Raw genomic sequence first — 20,391 nt, 5'->3', positions numbered from 1 at the left:
TGTATTTACAAGGGAGTAAATCTGCATACGTGTCCAAGCAAACAAAAAAATCCTTTAAAAAATTATGGTAAAACCTGTCCAGAGGCACAACAGCGCCAATTTCTCTGACTCCACTGATTCTTAATCCGTCCAGCCCTGGCCTGCGGAGTAGCAAGAGATAACACGAAAAGGAGCTTACCATAAAGAGCATTACTTGCAATTTTTGCGGATATGTGTTGTTACATTAGAGAACAAAAGTAAAATAAAACACACAATCTAATAATTTAGAAACTAAAATAAATAAGTCACTGGATTTTACCTATTTGAACACAATGTTGAAAATGTTCATATATTAAAAAAAACCCTCATCGTACAGATCTGTCTTACCATAGCTGTATGGCTGTGACCTTAGCTGCTTCACACTACAATGGTTAAAATCTCAGTATTTAGCTATGAACCACCAGACTTAGCCTTTGTTGAGACTTTGGTTGTAGCCAAGGTTACTGTTCCTATTACTGTTTTTTCATTCGAACTAATGAAATATGACTTTCCAAAGAAAGAAAAACTTATCAGTTATTGAATGCCTTCCATGCTTGTATAGTTCCGCATGCATATAAACACAATGATAATTTCCAATATCATAAAAATAGTACACTTTCTTGATGATAATTAGTTATAGCATGGAACAAAAAAAAAAAAATCTTCCAAAATTTTTTTTTTCAGAAAAAACCTACAAAAAACCAAATGGCTGATGTTTTGCAAGGTAGAAGGTGAAGCCAAACACACCTCCATAGTGACTCAGCCACGAGGGCAGACAGTGGTTGTGGTAGTGTGGAAAGCCCCAGTGCGCATTCACAATTCTGTATGCAATGTGCTCAAGGCCAAAGACCACAATTCACAGAGCACCAGCCCCCTACACCCTACAGCTATAAACCAGGCAAAGACATTGGTGTGACAAAGTGTGATGTTGGATAAATTTGATGTTTTCTTTATGTCTGCACTTTTTGTTGTGCGTAATTATTTCCATATTTTCACAGGCACTAGAGCTTTCCAGGTCCAACATTGCCAAGAGATCAATTACAGGAATCATAGTCCTAGCTAGATAAAGCCAACTTACTTCACTGTTTAGTCATTCTGCGCATGTGCATACAATATCTCTACAACTAGAAACAAGACAACATGGCGAATAGTGGTCCCATATATAGCACACAGACACAGAGGGTCTACTGTAAGCGGCTGCTCCACTATGACACTTTCACCCCATTGGAACAGGTCCTGTGACTGTTTTTTGGTGAATTCTGAGACTGATCATTGGTGCAGTGCAGACAGAGGCGGTTTTAAGTTTGGGTGTCATGGTTTCACCACTGCTTGTGGGTTTTAGCAGAGACTTTCTCAAAAAGGCCCACCTTCAGTTTCCTCTTGTCCATAAACATTCTGCTCTGTCCAAGTTGGCTAATGGTTGTGGTGGTAAACAGTTCACGCATTGTGAGAGGAAAAGACTTGATCATCAATCAAAACTTGATCCGAACATTCACGTTTTATCATCCTAATCACTCTCTGCCACGACGGACGTCGTTCCTCGCTCCACTGCTGACTTCCCAATCCTTCTTCATTTACATGCTTGCTTCTCATAGTCGTACCCTTTAAAGGTCATGATTATTCCTGCCAAGCTACATGCCTACACATACAGTCTCAATGGCTCAATTAAGTCGTTCCAAAGCAAAATGGAAGAAAAACATCCAGTCCTTTTTCAGCAAGGTTCCCCTTACCATGAGCAACTGATCCACCCATGTGAAGCAGTCGTTTCAAAAGCATGCAGCTAGACGTAGTGATGTACAATCATTAAATGACTTTCAGCAGACCCTTCTTTTGTAAGGGTGCAAGACAATCTAAAAAGACATGCCTAATCACACCTTCACTTCCTCTCTGTCCTTGGTTCTGCAAACAATTGTGCAACTGTGCAAATGAGTATACGGGTAAAAAAAGGGTGAAAAAGGAAATGATGAACAGAGAAATCCTTCAGGATTTCATCAACCCTGTCCCTTTTGGGCCAAGGAACAGGGTTGCGAGATGGCCCCGCAGCTCTCTCCTCCGATGATCCCTTCCAAAGCAGTCTCTATAGCCCAGCGCAGCCACAATAATCATGGATTCACATGACAGCTGCCTGCCAATGTGAAACTGGGGAGCATTTTGATCATCCTTTTAATTAAAATGTCAGGGAATATATGGCAGCACTGATAATGCTGTTTTTGTGTGAGTGTGTGTGTGTGTGTGTGTGTTCACCCCCTGATAAGCATTCACACATTTTTAAATGAGCAGCATTCATACATGGCAATGGAGAATGGACCCCCGATATTACAATTTTGCCGTGGAACCAAACTAGTTTAGATTCCGTTTGATTAGATTTGCCCTTGGCAAAGAAGGGTAGCGATATTCGCTTTGTGTCTGCCTAGCTCCCCTTGCATTGAGCGGGTGCTGCAGAGGACCCCGCAACCCTACAGTCTACAGTGTGTACTGTGCACCCCGAACCCCAGGCTGGGACAGGGTGTGTGGGGAGGTGTAGGGGGGTGCATGTGACTGTTCTCACAAAAGCCTGTAATAAGGCGGGGTTGCTGGGGGGGAAGTTAGTTTAAGAGAAAAGGGAGGTGGGGGTGCCTCTGTGGATCGAAAAGGGAACGGTTTCCATGCTTCTGATGTCTCCTCGTCTTTTCCCTCTCTCTCAGAACTCCACCTTGCAGGCAGGGAAGGTCTCCTCCTGCATGGCAACAGTGCTGTTGCTACCCAGCACTGTGATGCCCAGCTCCCTCTGCTTCTCATGGGTCTCCTGGTACCACTCGTGCATCGTCAGGGAGTCGAAGGTGGGGATTAAGGTAACCTGAAAGGGAAAGGGTAGTGAGGTGTTAGAGGTGGGTGGGGTGGGGTTGTGATAGATGGGAAGGCGAAAGGCGACTTCAAGCACTAAAAATTTTTCTTTTTTATAAAGTACAGCAGTATTATAAAATGGGGGAATGTACATAGAACAATCTGTAGGTGCATGTAAAAGCATACAAGTAATACTGTTTTACTTCTGCTGAGAGAACCATACACTACAAGTCCTAGACTACAGATTTTTACAGTGATACAAATTCATCTAGCCAGACCTACTTGTGTCTTATTAAGGCGGGGAAAAAATCTGTGTGTATACACAATACGAGTGAAAAGTTTGGACACATCTACTCATTCAGGGTTTTTCTTTATCTTTACCATTTTCCACATTTTAGAATAACAGTAAAGACATCAAAACTAGGAAATAACACAAATGGAATTAAGCACTGACCAACAAAGTGCTAAACAAATCAAAACTCTTATATTTCAGATTCTTCAAAGTAGCCAAAATATATATATTTAATTATTTTTTTTGGAAAGACATTCATCTATAGGCATGAACTTCACTATTTGTATTTGTCCAACAAATTTCAAACATTTAAGAATAGGTCCTTAGATCAAAATGCCTTTGGACACGCCTGATTATGATAATGGGAAACACGCATTCAAACCTTTGACTGGTACTGTGTGTGTATGATGAATATGTGCATGAACGCGGGAGATGAGCTGACCTGCACGCCAGGCCATGCTGTTTTGCCCTCCAGCAGCGCGTCGAGGATGGGCCTCATGACAGCCTCCTTGAGCGGCTCGTCCCCGCTGACGATGTAGCAGGAGGACCGCAGGCGGCGGAAGAACTCCACGTCGACGGTGGCAGCCGCGCGGCCCGAGGGGAGGTACGCCAGGTCCAGGCAGACCGGTGCTCCGCCCGCCCCGCTCGCCTTGCTGCCCGCTGAGCCTGATGGGAGGGGGAGGAGCACAGAGCAAGAGAACGCAGCTGCCGTGAAAAAAACAAATGCTGCTTTTCGAGAATGTACACCACGACACTGCAGCAACATAATGAAAATTGAGCACCTCTGTCTACGTGTGTAGTAAGGACATTTACGTTACATTACTTTTACATTGTTGGCATTTAGCAGACGCTCTTATCCACAGCGACTTACAAAGGTTACAATACATTTTATGCATTTATACAGCTGGATATTTACTAAGGCAATTCTGAGTTAAGTACCTGGCCCAAGGGTACAACAACAGGGAATCAAACCAGCAACCTTGCAGTTACGAGCCCTGCTTCTTACCACTGTGCTACACTGCTGTGCATTAACGATAAAATGGAAAGTATAATCATGCTGTGTAACTGCTTCAGCTAGAGCTTACCTGCTGTGGCTGGCCGAGCAGTCCCTGCCCTGGAGCTAGTGGTGGTGCTTCGAGATGGGGGTCTTGTGTCAAGGCTGGGACTTGGCCTTACAGTGCCACTGGAACTCCCCTGGGTGCCAGACTTTGCCTTGCTGTTCTGTACTACGCTGTTGGCCAAGCCTGGCCGCTGTGCAACTCCCACTGATTTTTTGGACTTTGCAGCCAGGCTTTTTGCGCTCTTGCCCTGTGCTTCGGCCTCGGGATCGGCCATGCATGCACCTGGCTGGGACGGCAGCGGGGGCAAGTCCTTCATAGGAGCTGGGGGAGGGTCTTGAGCTGAAAGGTGCCCCCCTCTGTGAGAGGAGCGAGAGTCAGGGCGATCGTGTGGCTGCTGGGGAGGGAAGAGACCAGCAGAGTCTTCGTCAGAATCCAGAGCACAATCTGCAGTGATAGAGGGGCAGTCTTCTGTACCTGGGGGAACATCGGAGTCAGAAGCTGTGGGGAGTGACTCGCTAGCAGAGGTGGGCGGGGTTTCCTGGCCCTGAGGCGAGTGCCGATCGTTGCCCATGCAGCGCTGTGCAAGGGGTTTCGCCAGCTCCTGGGAGAGGTCACTATCCTCCGAGATGTCACGTGGGCTGGGGTTAGCTAGGCCTGGTGAGAGCTGATGCAGTTGGTTCTCTGGTGACTTGGGGTGCTTAAACTCACAGGGGGAGACCAGACACAAGTCAACATCGTGGGGAGGAATTTCTGGGAGGAGACCTTGTGGTCCTGGGAGCCGGCCCTCTGATCCATCGCATGGTGGCCTGATGTTATGAGATGTCCGCAAAGGCAAGGACATCCCTACTTTGGGGTCAGGATCAACAAAGTGTCCATTTGAGTAAAGCCGCTCACTATCCTCCTTTGGAGATTCACTAACAGGTGGAAGCACCTGCTCAAAAGACACAGATAGAGACTCATCAACTTCTGTGGAGTGTGGGGAACCCACTTCTGCTGGCAAGGAAGGGGTGGTGATGGTAGGGGAGACATCAGGCAGCATGTCCTTGAAGGGACTCAAAGACAGGAAGCTAGAGTGCTTGTCCTGGGAGGAGGAGGAGTTGTTCTCCGGGTTACTTTTTGGGCACCCTGATTCAGAGTTCCTACAGGATCCTGTGAGTCTGCTATCTTCAAATCCCAAGCTAGACATTTTAGCCCCTAGGCTGCTGTCCTCCCCAGAGCCCAGGCCTTCCTCCTCAGGGGACTGGTGGAATGGGGTATGTCCAGCACTGTTTGGGCCTGAGCCTGGGGGAGACACTAACTCCAGGGTCTTCTCATCAGAGCTAGCACACGCATCCTCTTGTCCATTCCTCAAGCCATCCTTTAGGACGCCATCAAGCAACCTGTACTCTGTGGGTGTGAGGTCAAAGTTCACACTCCTGTCACTTTTTGGTGTCTTAGCCAGAGGGGATGGAGGCCCAGCAACTTTGCTAGGATTGCCAAGTGTCTCCATACAGCGGAATTTTTCTGGGCTACCCAAATTCTCCGCCTCTCCCGTTCTTGCTCCATTCAGTTCATGACCGTCTCCCATGCTTTCAGATGCCGCCAGCTCCACCCCTTTACTTTCAGTTTTAGTGTTCCCTTCATCTGTGCACCCATCCTGTTCCTCTTGTTCCTCTCTAAGCTTCTCAAAGTCTGCTGTCATGTCCTCTGGTGTAGACATCTTGGAGCGCTCTGCATCCACTTCAGAGGCACCAGGTGCTTTTGGGCCCTCCTGCTCCTTTTTGCCTGTCTTTGGTTTTGTCCCCTTATTGTTGACTTCTTTCTTGAGGGCTGTCCCATCTTTCTTTAAAGTCCCATTCTTGCCAGATGTTTTCTTTGTGTCTGCGGCTGAAGAAACTGGAGGTACAGATCCTCCTGTGGCTTTCTTGATCTCCTTGCCTGGTGTCTTTGTTTGTTTCTTTTCATCAGCCTTCAAGTCCTTCTTGACTTCTTTCTTTGGCTCTGGCTTAATATCTTTCTTCGCAGATTTAACAGAAGGAGATTCCTTCTTCACTACTTCTTTCTTTTTCTCTCCATTCTCCTCTTTCTTTGAAACGACTGCTGGGGTCTTTTCTTCCCTCTTTTTAATTTCCTTTTTATCATCCTTTAAAGGTTCCTTCTTAGTGACAACCTTATCGGTCTTTGCGGGTTTGGGTTTTATGTCACCTTCTTTGGGTTTTGTTTTGTCTTCACCTTCCTTTCCTTCTTTTGGGGTAAGATCATTAGTGCCTTTAGTCTTGCCCTTGGGATCTTGCTTCTTGATGTCACCACGGCCTAGTTTATCCTTTAACGCAGCGCTTCCAGGTCTAGGGTCCTTGGGTGCTGACTTCAGACTTTCCCTGCTCTCTGCACGTTTTGGTTGCTTATCCGATTTAGATACTTCAAGATCCCTGAGGCTCACTACAGGTTGCTTTAGAAAGTCCAAGTGTTTTAGTTTCTCCAGACCCTCAAGGATCTTGGCTTGAGGCGTACACCCAGGGAAAAGAACTCGTATAATCTTTTCTTGAGGACTAGCAGGATGCCATACGAGCAGTGCACAGATGGAGACGAGGCATGGCAAAGGGACCTCTGAGCCTTTCAGGCTGGAGCTGTTCCCAGGCCAGCTCTGCATGAAGGCCTCATATTCCTTGCTGCCTTTGACTGGGTTGAGGACATACAGCTCTAAGCGACCAACTCCCATCTTCTGGAACAGGATGACTGGATCAATATTGGAGTTGCCGGAGCGGAAAAGTGGTTCTGGTGTAATCATCAGCCTCTCCAGTTGCTGCAAGGTGAACGCAGCCTGGTCAGAGCTCCTCAGCACTTTGGCATCCCCCTGAAGCCTCTTCAGCCTGTCTGGAGCATTGAGGAACACTACTCCAATCTCAGGGGAAATGAGATTCTTCATCCAGTCTTCGTTGCTCTGAGAGCCGGCAGACTGCTCCTCCTCCAGTTCTGCCGTCTTCCGCTGCAGCAGACTGTTCACACCAGGCAGGTTGTCTACACCAACATGGGTGAGCAGCATAGAATCAACCCGGTCCAAATGCCTCACCAACTTCCAGAAGCAAGAGCGAGAGTCAGATCCACCGTTGACCAAGACATTAAAACCATTTACGGCAAAGAAGGCAGAATCACCTCTCCCACCTGGGAAGATGTAGCAGCAAGGGCGGGAGAGCTTGAGGAAGCCGACAGTGCTGGGAGGCTCCAGTAGATCAAAGGGAGACTGCGGCTCCAGGGACTCAGAAAGATACTCTGTGAATTCCTGCAGGCCCTCCATCTCTGGCAGCACTGTGGGTGGGTTAGTCTTGATCTCGATGAAGTCCTGCAGGTTGTGTGTCTCCAGCACGGAATTCTTCCAAACCCCAGAGTTGGGGCAGCACAGAGTAAGGCTAGCTCTTTGGGTGGGGTCTGCTGAGCTCAGTAGCTCACCAATCTTGAGGAGAGGAGAGGGAGAGAGTTTGGGTGTTTTATATACAATTACATTAGTCAATGATCCATTAAAATGTCTAAACTGTATTTATATAAATGCTAAGCATCAAATGAATTTTCCAATATGTATGCATGTATGATTATAGAAAAATAAAGTACAAGAATTTTAGATACTGATCAAATGCTTTTGCCATTAACTTGATTCACTGACTATTCATAACTGACAGGCTGCACTGCATTTACTGTATAATAAACACTCAATCAACCTATTAGTCAACAAGCTGATTAGGTACGGGTGATGAGGTAAATTAACTGTAATGTCTGAATGTCAAATCTGGTGAGGATCAAGACAAAAAACAATGTTGCTGAATAAAATATCTATGCACCTGTCTGCAAGAAATCATTTCCCTAATAATTCTCTCGTGAATTTACTGGAGGAAAAAATTGTTTCTTTTAATGCTCACTACATGTAGTAACATGAAACATATTCAAGGGAATATGAATTGAGCAGGAATAATTCAACTCTACATGCATTCATCAACAAATGCGCATCTGACATAATTACCATTAGATTAATATTTTGTATTACACCACTGAAAGATGAACAGACTTCATTTCGATGGACAAAACAAAAATGGAGAAGGAGACTGCTGACAGTTTAAAAGCACCCAGGCCCACACCAACCTCTTCATCTGCAAAGATCTGAATGAAGTCATGGAGAGAGAAGCACCCTGTCTGTAAGACTAGGTCCCCAGTCTCCTCCACACACTGTCCTGCTAGAACCAGCAGCTTGTGACGAGATACATCAGAAATAAGCCTCCGCACCTGAAAGATGAGAGTGAGGGATTCGTAAGTACATGATTGATGAGTGATTTAGGAATAACAAAGAATGTTTTCTATGTCTTAAAACCCACGTGACACAACTGTAGTTAGATAATGCAATATACAACTGTTTGTTAGACATACCAAAAACCAGGCAGAGAAATCAATGCAGAGGGAAAAAAAATTAATATAGATTTAATTTTTGAATTCTGTACCAAAGTTTAAAGGATGCATCTCTGTCTGAAAACCCACACAAGAAATGTAAACAAAGAACTGTGTTTTAGCAGAACAGAAAGCTGAATTTTTTTCAGATGCAAATTACATCCTAGCCAGCCAGTACTGAAAGTGCTGAAGCTATATATACACTTTGCGCTTTTTAAGCCTTGGCCTTAACGCATGAATATACTGGAGTCATTCCGACCCAACATAAATACAGTTGGTCACAGGCAAGAGACCTGACCAATAAATAGGTACTTTGACATAGGAAAGCACTACTTCAGTGCATTGAGAGAACAACCAATTCCACACTGAATACAATGAAAAGAAGGTGTTTCAAGAACTGAATTATAAGTAACATTAAGATGTGTATTTTGGACTTCTTGAATGTTTCCTCTTGTAAAAGAAAACCACCGGTTTTCACAGGTTCTTTTGTGGCATATCGAAGGTTTCCAAGGAACCTGGCCCGAACCCCAGTTGTCAATAGATGTCCAATAACTACACATAGTGCAAAAGTAATTACCTCTAACTGGGAATACTATGTGGTTATTCTGTGTGGTAGAAATCTGAACTTCAACTTCATATTCTGTATGTCTGGCCTCCAAGCAGACACCCTTGAAACCTAGACATCTGACAGAACATTCCAGACCAGAAATGTTTTATAAATTGCACAGGAACAATCTCCTAGACCAGACAAACAACTTAGCCTGCTTCCTGAGTTTTATTTGGATAAATACTGCCAGCACTAAAATTCTTAAAAAGGACACGTGTGCTGATATTTCCCCATTTACAAACATACACCGACGATTACCTTCTGATTTAACTGCAGTACATTTATCTGCAGTGCATATGAAACTAGCCTTGAGTGTGAATACATTATAAATGGGCCCATGTCTGCTCTGTCTGGCTCTAGGAGACAGTCAGTAGCTGCTTTGATCAGCATCAGACAAACCTGTGACTGTTAAAACAGGCTGGAGGGGAGATTTCACTGCTTGGAAGCTTACCAGGGGAAAGAGCTTGTCTCAGGGAGAGGAGACAACAATATGGAACAGTCCCTCCAAAAATACTTTTGGAACAGATGTTTACCCATCTGCAAAGCCTACTGTAAACTGCATGAGCTATGCAACAAATACTAAGACTGATATTCCAAAAAGGATGAATGGGAGGAGGAGAGCCACAAAAATACATGACAACCTGTGCATATCCAAGTTAATGGCAAATTAACCCACAGATATTAGCTTTCTACAACAATTTAAAGTAGACTGTGCTGGTTAAAATAAAACAAGATCACTATCCTCGTTTTTTTTTTTTTAATTCTGCTTTATTAAGATTGTTCTCTGGATGAACTTCCTAGCACAGAAACCCTCTGAATGACGCCCTTTCAATGACACATCCAAGTCCACTATGCACTTATTAATGTTGGCAACATTCAAATAATCTTGAGCAGAAGATACTAATTGCATTAGAACCTGTGTAGAACCTGTGGAATTTGAAGTTTATTTTGCTTCATGTAAAGTGTGGTCTGTAAATTGTACATAAGACATGCTGAGCTGCTGTAGATTCATGAAGTGTCACGAAGCGGCAAAAAGCTGAACTACTGGCAGGTAGAGCATTTGCTGTTCTAGGTGTCACTGTTTATAATCACAGTTGAGAACAGCAGTTTTTGAAAGTGTTGAGCAGCATAGCAACACATCTACGGGAGGGAGTGATCGATGGAGAGTAAGATCCTCTTAAGTGGTGACAAAGCAATGGAACGCTTCCCTTTGACAGCAAAGGTTGCTGGTAAGTTTGTACTAGGCAGGAAAACACGGCATGTTCAAAATGAAAGCATCACCAGGAAATACACTGACATCACCTGGTATGTGAGAATACATATGTTTCTGATACTACACTTACATTACTGTCATTATCAGAGTGACTTACAAAGATAGCAACTTTTTCAACATGTTACCCATTTATACCACTGGATACTTACTGAGGCAATTGTGGGTTAAGTACCTTGCCCAAGGGTACAGCAGCAGTGCAGGGAATTGAACCAGCAACCTTTCAGTTACAAGCCATACTCCTTACCACTGTGCTACACTGCCGCCCCAAAGTGATAATGATTATATTGTGTATTGCGGTATGATGATATGGGGATATATCCTATACTCTGCCTGACAGAGGTGGAGTGGGCAGAGATGAGCAGGGTCTCAGCCTCACCTCTGAGCAGACGCCCATATGGGAGGGGTCCACCACCACCTGGGTCTCAAGAACATCTCCACTGTGCTGCAACGTCCTCTGACCTGGGGGAGGGGGGGGGGGAGACAGGTAAGCACAGAGAAAATGAATGTAAAACAGCAAATGACGAGTGGATGACAGATAAAAGAAACCGAGTGCTGACCAAATGGCACCCCTGAGGGACTATCTGCTCTCTGAAAAACAGACTGATCCAGCCGCAGCCCAGCAATTGACACTGAGCAGAGCAGTATTCTCATGGTGGGCGGACAACTGAACAAAGCGGGCCTTTGCAAAGCATTAGTATTTCAATATTCACAAACATACCTATGTCTCTATCCGCTTACACATGCATGGCTAAAAATGAAAATTTACTACTCATTCCGAACTTCATAAAATAATTCTAATGCAATTCGAAGAGTAATCTGATTCCAAGAGAAATTTTTCCATCATTCCCCATTAGAGGGCAGGGTCTTCTTTAAGACATAAAATGGACAAGACAGTGTTTTTGGGACTGTGAACAATATAGTGCTCCTGCAACTAGCTACAGTGTAATAATGGACCTGGACCAATCAGTGGGTCCAAGCCAACATCTCTTGACAGAATATTAAACCTATACCTGTACGGCATGAAAACCTACCCACCGGTAGACCGGTGGTGTTTGCAGACATGAGTCAGTTGTAAAAATAAACTTTTTCCATACACTACCTCGAGGTGCAGTTAGCTACAGAGGGCCTCAGATGGCTAGCTAGCTAAAAACATTAGCAAACAGTCACTTACTAACAGCCAGTTAGCTACTTGGAAAAACTGTCCAAATGCACACATTTTAATGCTCCTGCAGTGTTTGGTCTTTAGAAAATTATTAGCAATCATAAAATCTACAGTTATTTTTCACCACATTTTGCCACTTGTATTGGCAAGAAAAATAAAGGTCTCCCACTTTCAGTTGCAGTGAACAATATTGTCAGCCTGTTGGGCACGTTCAGTGTTTACTTAAAATCAGTTCTGTTTTCAGGAGGCTGCAGGATTTACTCAGCATTGCAACAGGCTAATTCCACCTTCATTACTTCCACAAACACCACCTACTTCTGCCCGATGAAGTGTTACCCATTTCCTTGCCACATCCAGTATTATGCAGATAACTGCACGCGGAGCGACCCACCTTCAACCACAGCTCATTTTCATCTAGCTCTAAGCGGAAACTGTGTGTTTAGCGTGGCCATATTTAGCTGCACCTAGAACAGTGCAAGCTGAAATGAGACTCACTCCTCCGGTTACCTCAGACAATAGTCCTTTTCTAACTACTGCACGATCAAAAGCAACAGGAACATTTGAGTGCTGCAAGGGAACTAATGCTTCTGTGCTGATACTCTCTGCTCTTCTTTTCACCATTTTGAAATGCAACTGTATTTGCAATGTAATGCTGTCACTGAATCATCACCAAATCTGCAAGGCAAAACGAGACGCATAATATTAATTCAATCTGAAGCATTGAAAACTTCCATTTTTAACACCTGAGTGCTAATTACCATTTCAAATGGCTCAACTGAATATTTAACTGTTATTTTGCATCGCTACAACCACCACATTAACATCTATCACATGGAGGGCAAGCAGACACAAACAAATAAGAACATAAAGCTCCCAGGGAACCATGAAAGGCCTTTTGACAAAGAAAGCTTGTATTCCCCCTTCCACACTCAGGCCTAATAGGACGATTGAACACTTCATGGTTGCCATTTCATCTTGACACACAAGGTCTTATTGAGTTTCGGCCTGAATAAAGGGCCTGTGCTTCTTGCAGCAGCATACCTAATACAGCATCACATGCCGGTGTGTGATCGAACCACTTACTCATGCGCTGCTCAACACAGCCTACCATTTACAATTTTCCATGGCCAGCCACATCCTGTGGAGTGATGAGCCAACATCAGACTCGAGGGAGCAAAGGGGGGGGGGGGGGGGGGGGGGGGGGGGGGGGCATTTTACACTGCTGAAACACAGGGGTGCAGCAAAAGGAGACCAGTGAGTCTTCCAGAGTGAAGGGTGGAGGCCTGCTTAGTGTTCTACAGACTGTACTGAGAATCGGAGTACACGTGAGCTGTCAAGACTGAGGGAGGAGGGGGCAGAGAGAGAAAGAGAAACTGAGAGAGAGAGAGAGAGAGAGATGAAGAGAGAGAGAGAGAGAGAGAGATGAAGAGAGAGAGACACCCAGGGAGCCACTGACTGCACAAGCTCTGTATGACAAGCTGCAGGAGGCCGAGATAACAGGGAGGGTGAAAGGTCGGTAAAAAAAAAGAATCCATCTGCACTGCCGCTTCACTGGCTCAAGGGTGAATGCGCCATTTCAGTGCTGTCTACAGAACAGGCATCTGCCAGTTGTGTATCTTCACCTTAATTTCACTAGAGAAAAGGAAATCAGATGCCTTCAAAGGTGAGAAACAAGGAGCAAAACAGCAAGCAAGGGTGAAAACACATTTCCGGGTCCTCAAACACATTGCATTTCATTACATGATTGTCATTTAGCAGACGCTCTTATCCAGAGTAATTTACATAGGTTACAATTTTATCCTTTCATACAGCTGGACATTTACTCAGGCATTTCCAGTTTAAATACCTTGTGCAAGGGTAGTACAGCAGCATCCCAGGGAGAACTGAACCGGTAACCTTTTGGTTACGAGCCCTGCTCCTTACCACTATGCTACACCGCTGCTCATATAAAAGGCACTCTGAGCCTCACCCACTCCGAGCTCAGGTCCAGTGGGTGAGACACTGCTGGAAGGGAGATGGGAGGGTCACTGCTGCCGCTGCTGCACTGGGAGGCTCTGAGCCTCTTAATGGATTTACTGTCCCATTAAGGAAGCAGCCAGGCTCTCCTGGCAAACATTTAGCCATTAAATGATCAAACTGCCGTCTGCCATTCCAGCTCCCATCATCTGGGTCAGTGTACAGAGGGAGGGCAACACGCAAAGCGGCACAGGCCACTGCACTGACCCAAAATACAACAGCATGTTACATGTTCCCACAATGAAGCTTTTCAGGGAGATGTGGGTCTTTTACCAAGCAGCATCCTTCTTTCACTGAAATCCTTAGTGCATGCAGGAGAACCTGAAGGGACATGCCCTGATAATGAGGATTACACATTGCATGGTGCAATAACCAGTGAACCTCTCCACCCCACACAGCCCGGTGCTGCCACATTACTCCACTCAACAGTGTCTGTAAGCCAGCAGCAACCAGAGAGATCCAGCCGCCTGCTGCCCTGCACCACTGCTCAGACCTGTGCAGAGATAAGTGTGCCTCCCTCACATTCCTGAACCTGTAGTCAACAGTATGCAAGGAGACAGACGACAGGTGTGAAAGAACAGGTCATTTAGCGTGTGGAAGCTCCAAGGCTCTTGCACTGCCTTTCAGGACAATGGGGACAGGGTCAGCGCTGATGTCCTGCTAGCGCCCTCCGGAAATGCACAGTGGGGTTTGTCGCTTTACCGCAAAAAGAGCATTTCCTTCCTACTTCCTTTGATGTGTATTCCTCAGAGCGGTCTAGCCAACGCTGAACGGGCTGCGACTGCTTCTTCACCAAGGTGACAGCTCTGCAGACTTGCACAGATGCACACTGGTATTCTTCTGTATATGCATAGCCAGGAAGAAGATTCATGTATGCAGTTTTGCTTCTACTAGAACTAATCTTCTCAGCAAACTCTGTGGCCCATGTGACCAATATCTGTGGTGGGGGGTTTACATTGAAGAGGAAGCAGGGCAGATTAATTAGATGCAAAAGGTGAACACTGTGACACCCCTTCTTATCTATGCAAAGGACTGAGAGCCCACATTAAATCATTATAAGCAAATCATTATGTATCATGTGAGCTCTGCATTTGTTTGTGCTGGACAGAAAAGAATACACTACACCGGTTCCTTCAACTTCCTCCAACTACTTTCCACTGTCAAGAGCAGTTAAATCTCTAAACCAACTTCTGCCTATAGGTTATCCCATCATATTGGGTTGCACGATACATTATCTAAAGCATAACATAAGCAATGAATAGATGGTCAGTCATAGTTCCCTCTAATTGTTCCAGAATGACTCTCTCCCCATTTCCTTTCTGGAATTGCGATACTTCACATATGACACACATTTTATGGACACTGGCCATGGTCAAATCCAAATTTGGTTGTGTTGTGCACAACAATCATTGGATGGTCAAAAAAACAGGCACTAGAGAGAAGGAAAACTCAAACGCCACTTCAAACTGTAAATGTGAACACATCCCAAGTTGCCATGACTACAGAGGTGGTTTCCACAAGAATAAGATGGACCTCTACTGCTCTTTCCTTAGTAAAACATCACCCACCATTCCAACAGCGGTTCATGTGTGCGTGTGCGTTTGCACTACAGGTGGTGATGTGGTGATGATGTTCCTTCTAACTAGGTCCAACCTCGATCCATCCTCTACACAGCACATGGTAGGAAGTCCTTCCTTCCTTCCTGCAGACTCGCTGAGCAAGCAAGCTGCCATGGCAACAGCCACACAGGGCTTTCCTCCTGCATTAGCCTGAAGCAGAGAACAACAAGGAATATTGGTTTCAAGCGCACTGAGCCGGTACCTTCCAGTTACCAGGCGGAGGCTGACTCAAAACCAGGCCTTCTGGCTTCATTACAGCTTACCATCAGAATATCTACAGAAAATGCATGTTTACACTGGATTTCAAAGTTTCAATAAAAGCAGAACTCTAGCTAAGCAATTCCTGTACAAGTCTTGACCTACAGCCTTTATGAGAAACATAACATTTACTGCCACTTTACTCTCACACACCAAACAGCTTACAATCATACAATAAATGAGGAAACAGGCAGGCAGCATGAGTCACAGTTTTTTTTTGCAGTTGTTTTGTCTTCCAATTTAGTGTTTAGACGTGTTTAGAGTGAAGTTTTTAAAAGCACGGTGTTCAGGGAGAGATGACCTTCATGATGGTATGTACATGTACAGACGATTCATAACCTCTCAACAACCAGCTGAGCGAGGCAGACAACCCATACAGAAAAGACTTACTCAGTGACTGGCAACATCAGTACACACTAACCCAGGCACAAGCATATGGGGTGACATTTTCTATGGGGGGTCCTGCATAAGAACTAACAACTGTGTAACATCTTTACATGCACTACACAACCACAACAGAATAATCTAAGGTAATCATACTACTTATGGTGCAATGTCACCATTGATAAGTGACATTTCCATGCTGTATCTGACATGGTTATACAGCACATACAATTAAAGTCACTTGACAGTCTGTAATCTCGCTGGATATATAACTGGTGAATGCCTATATATAACTGGATGCAGTTCTTGTGGTATGCACATTAACAACCTTTCTAGAAAGTATAGCTGGACATAGAGGAAAAAAGGATGTGTCATTTTGCAGGTTTGAGCTTCCTGTCATATATGAAACATACAGTATGGCATTCCACCTCTGCTGCTTTGACCCGGTGTAAGTCTAAATGACTAGTTTTCCTGCATGCAAAGTATTGACTGTGCTCTAGGGAATGTTATGGGAAATAATTTATTCATTCACATTTCGAGACATGGGAGACATGGCCTAAAACACGGTTTAGAAAACATACGAGTGGCCAAAATATACGTAAACAATTCAAAATAAATCTCAAAGATCTGAAGCACAAGTTAGTATGGAAAAAAAAGGATGTCTGTAACGCTAAAGGTAAATAGTGTTAAGCTGTGACACTGCGATAGTGTCTCTGGGGCCAGAAGCATTGCCAGCCAGAGCCCGGCATGATAGGTGGGAGGAGAGCTCAGAGAGCAGCGCCCAATTCCATACCAGGCATGACGGATAAACAGGCCACGCAAGAATAAGCAAAGGATTACTCCCAAATACCCCCCCGATCCCGCAGTATGCTGGCATTCGAGGCTTTGGCACCACTGAAAGGCTTCCTTTTTTCTGCCTCTGCCTGTTGAAGGTTATGTGCATACACTCTGTCCCTCTCCCTCTCACACATACGTACAATCCTGAGCTGTTTCAGACAGAGAAGACACTGGCAGTCTGAGATATCAGCTCCTTTACAGTATAAAGTATGGAGGGCTTAGACAAACATCTCCGCTTTCCCTTTGGAACCAATCAATCAAACTTGTGTGAGGCACAAAGCAAAGAGAGATGTAAGCGCATATGAGCCTCATGAAAATAGGGACATGATCCTGGGATTTCTTTTATATTTGTCTGATTAAGTGTTGTGTGCAGTGTTATGCAGATTATGTGGCGTTTCGACATCCAACCCCCCACCACAACCATCTCCACCAATCCTGCATTTTAGCTTCAATATTTTATGGCAAAGGAAATATGGCCCAACACACACATACACGCACATGCGCGCGCGCGCACACACACACACACACACACACACACACACACACACACACACACACACACACACACACACACACACACACACACACACACACACCCCTCCCCCATTCCCGGATCTCTACTGTCACTGGTTATGAAGGCAGCAGTGCTTAATCTGTACAGTAAATCACGGGGGCTCCGGGACGCGCCAGTGGGACCAGCTGCTCTTATTGCTAGGGCGGCAGTACACCAACACAGCCTCAAGCTTCCTTTGTGTATCAGGAGACATTTTCAGCTCTGAAGCACACATCTATTTTTTAACATTTAGTGATTGTTGGGAGGAGGATTCACCCTGCTCATTCCAAAATATACCAGCAGTGAAACACGCTGTAGACTAGCCCCTCTATTACTTTCCCTTATGCAACTCAGTATATGTGAGACCTTATCTGGACTAGCTGGCTGAAGAGCAGAGCAGCTGAATCAAGATCCTCACCACCCAACCAAGGCCCCACCCACCACCCAACCAATGCCCCATACATCACCAAACCAATGCCCCACCCACCACCAAACCAAGGCCACACCCAAAACTGTCCCACTGCCTTCCACAAAGGCTGCCCCCTGACACGACGCATTCCTGAACAGCTGGCCTTGGATTACTTGCCGCATTTACTGGAAGCTGGTTGCAGAACAGAGCCTTCCTGGAAAGGAATTACAGTAATATTAACCACAATAACGATCCATCGTCATCCACCCCATAGGCTGAATGGGTTAATCCAGTGGGCTGGTTCAGTAATTCTGAGATGAGACATGGGGCGGCAGGGCTTGTGCGGGGGTGCGGGTTTACCATGAGAGAGGTGCAGCTGTGTCTATTTTCAGCACCAAAAAGCAAGTCTGTCACTCTCTCCCCCGCTCTCCTCAGCAGCCCTAAATTCTTCTCCCCATGTCTGTGAGCCAGACCCTAAAATATTTCCCACCTTCCCTCTGCCCTGCAGTCACACTCCTAACTAAAGTGCATCTCTCCTCAAGTACATCAGGCTGAAAAAACCTAATCACATGCGTCCTCAAACTGCAACTCCCGATTCAAATGGTTTTCTTTCCATCCCTATTCCAATTAACCAAAACTCCAACAGGTTCATTCAAATTCATCCATATATACTCCAATCATATGTAAGAAATTTATGAAATGAGGTCTACTTGTCTCACAAAAATCATGTATAAAATACACATTCAGTGTACACATTTTTGCCTTTTTCTTTTCTTTTAACATAAAATAAGAATAATGGACACTGTATAGCAGTGTTCAATAAAACACTGTGGAAAATTCATAAGGAACTGCAGTATGAATACAGTCTAACCATCAGGAATTTCAGGAGTAACAGGAGCATCAGTGCTCTCCTCGCAAACAAAAACTAATACTTGTTCGTAAATACCACACAAAGTATCCACTGCATTATCGTAATCCTCAAATATGAAAACTCAGTTGTGCCCTTCTAACCTTGCTATTTTTGGATTTTCCTTGTGCTTGAGCATTACAAGGCTTGCTGCCAGAAAGAAGGAGTAAAGTCTCTCACAGAACTGCAATATTCTGATGTATTGTGATAGCCTGCACCAGTTGGCACGATGGTTCCCTAAATAAAGAGGTGTTTAGAACAGTGGGAAATACAGTAAGTCACCGTGATCAGAGAGAACAGTGAAATGGTCTTGCATCGTCTTGTTTGCGCAAGCATACATTTCTTCATACATTTGCATGGCATTCAGATATGCATAAATTTCTTCAGGCTTGTTTTCAAAGGGTAGGTCGATATGTGGCAATGCCGTTTTTGTTACGTATTAGTACCAAGGGTATGACAGATCATCTTTTATGGCATTTTGTTATATTTAGAAGAAAGCAAAAAATTAAAAATTAAATAGTTGAACGTATCTTTTCATGTAGACATGAAATAAAAACAATATCTGATCACCTGGGTATTTTTTTTTTTAAACCAAACAAGATTTACTTAAATACAGGCCCTAACTTGTGGATTGTCCCATGGGCAACAGTCACAACATTTGCATGCATATAATCCTGCTCATTGCTCAGAGCAAAAAGCAAATCTATTGGCAAACATTCTGCATCTCCTGTGCATTGCTGAGCGTGACTGAGAAAAACATTCTGCTGCAAGCCCCACACTACGCTTACGATCAAATACAATCTTGCTTCAATTCATGCAAGAATTCCCCAATAACATGTACGAAAGGCATTGTGCCATGTGTGGAAATGGAATCAGTTTTGAATTCAAACAGTTTTTCCCCAACCAGATTCAGTTCTTGGTTCTGCCTACATGAGCCAGAACGGACTCCGGTCAGGCTATCCCTTTGACATAACTGTAAAACCACTCCCTAAAGAAAGCATGGTGCAGACTCCATCTACAGGGGGGCTGCTGCACAGTCCTCCATCTCTCTCCTCTCTAGACCTCCTTAACCAGCCCCCTCCAGACCTCCCCTGACAGCCGCAGCCCCGCGAAGGAAGAAAAACTCTCGATAAATCAATAGGAGCTACCAAATCACACTAACATTGCGCAGCCCTGGAAATACACATTTGGGTCAATAATAAAAAGAGGAAACTGGGGCTTATCTGTCATGAGCACAAGATGAATACAGGGGGGTTTGAGATATGGCTCAACCCAAATAAAGCAGCCTCAGTTTCAGTCTTCCCCCTCTCTCTGCCTGCACTCCCCCTCCCCGGCTCCGTCCACCAGAATCCGTGGCCTCCTGATGTTTTTCCAGATGGGAAGGACACTGTCTCTTTTGTCAGCATCAGTAGACTAGACTTAAGGCAAATATATTTTGATCTCAGTAAATGAAAAGGAAAAAAAAGCAAATGCACCAAAAATTCTGAGCAAATAAAAAATGTTTTCAACCCTCTGGCCTTGCTGTGAAGGCCTCCGTTGTTCTCTAGCACTTCAGGCAAAAATGGGGAAAAAAGCTAGCGGACAAAGGGAAAAGACCCCAGTGCACCCGACATCAGGCTTCTCTCTTGGAAGAACAAACTGAGCTCAAGGGGATGTTACTGCCAGCAATACAACATGGAACACTACATGCTTTCAAAATGACCACCCATCATAAAACGTGGGTCAACCTATATATAGTCCCCAAGTTGCATTGACCGATGAC

At 44.8% G+C, this 20,391-nt stretch overlaps 1 protein-coding gene across 1 annotated transcript in view; it reads right to left on the bottom strand.

Annotated features, from left to right (window-relative positions):
• Positions 1-663: 663 nt before the first annotated feature.
• The window catches only part of map1sa (microtubule-associated protein 1Sa), a 32,810-nt gene continuing 13,082 nt past the window's right edge, over positions 664-20,391 (bottom strand). The window contains exons 3-7 of the mRNA XM_036521001.1: positions 10,861-10,943; positions 8,305-8,445; positions 4,219-7,624; positions 3,576-3,799; positions 664-2,854 (exon numbers count right to left, since the gene is read on the bottom strand). Coding sequence (XP_036376894.1) covers positions 2,699-2,854; positions 3,576-3,799; positions 4,219-7,624; positions 8,305-8,445; positions 10,861-10,943 — 4,010 coding nt within the window. The 3' untranslated portion in view covers positions 664-2,698. The remainder of the gene's footprint in view (positions 2,855-3,575; positions 3,800-4,218; positions 7,625-8,304; positions 8,446-10,860; positions 10,944-20,391) is intronic.

The sequence above is a fragment of the Megalops cyprinoides genome, chromosome 2 (assembly GCF_013368585.1).
Source record: "Megalops cyprinoides isolate fMegCyp1 chromosome 2, fMegCyp1.pri, whole genome shotgun sequence".
Classification (NCBI taxonomy): Eukaryota; Metazoa; Chordata; class Actinopteri; order Elopiformes; family Megalopidae; genus Megalops; species Megalops cyprinoides.
The sequence above is the reverse complement of the archived record's forward strand: the minus strand, read 5'-3'. Positions and strand labels throughout refer to the sequence as shown.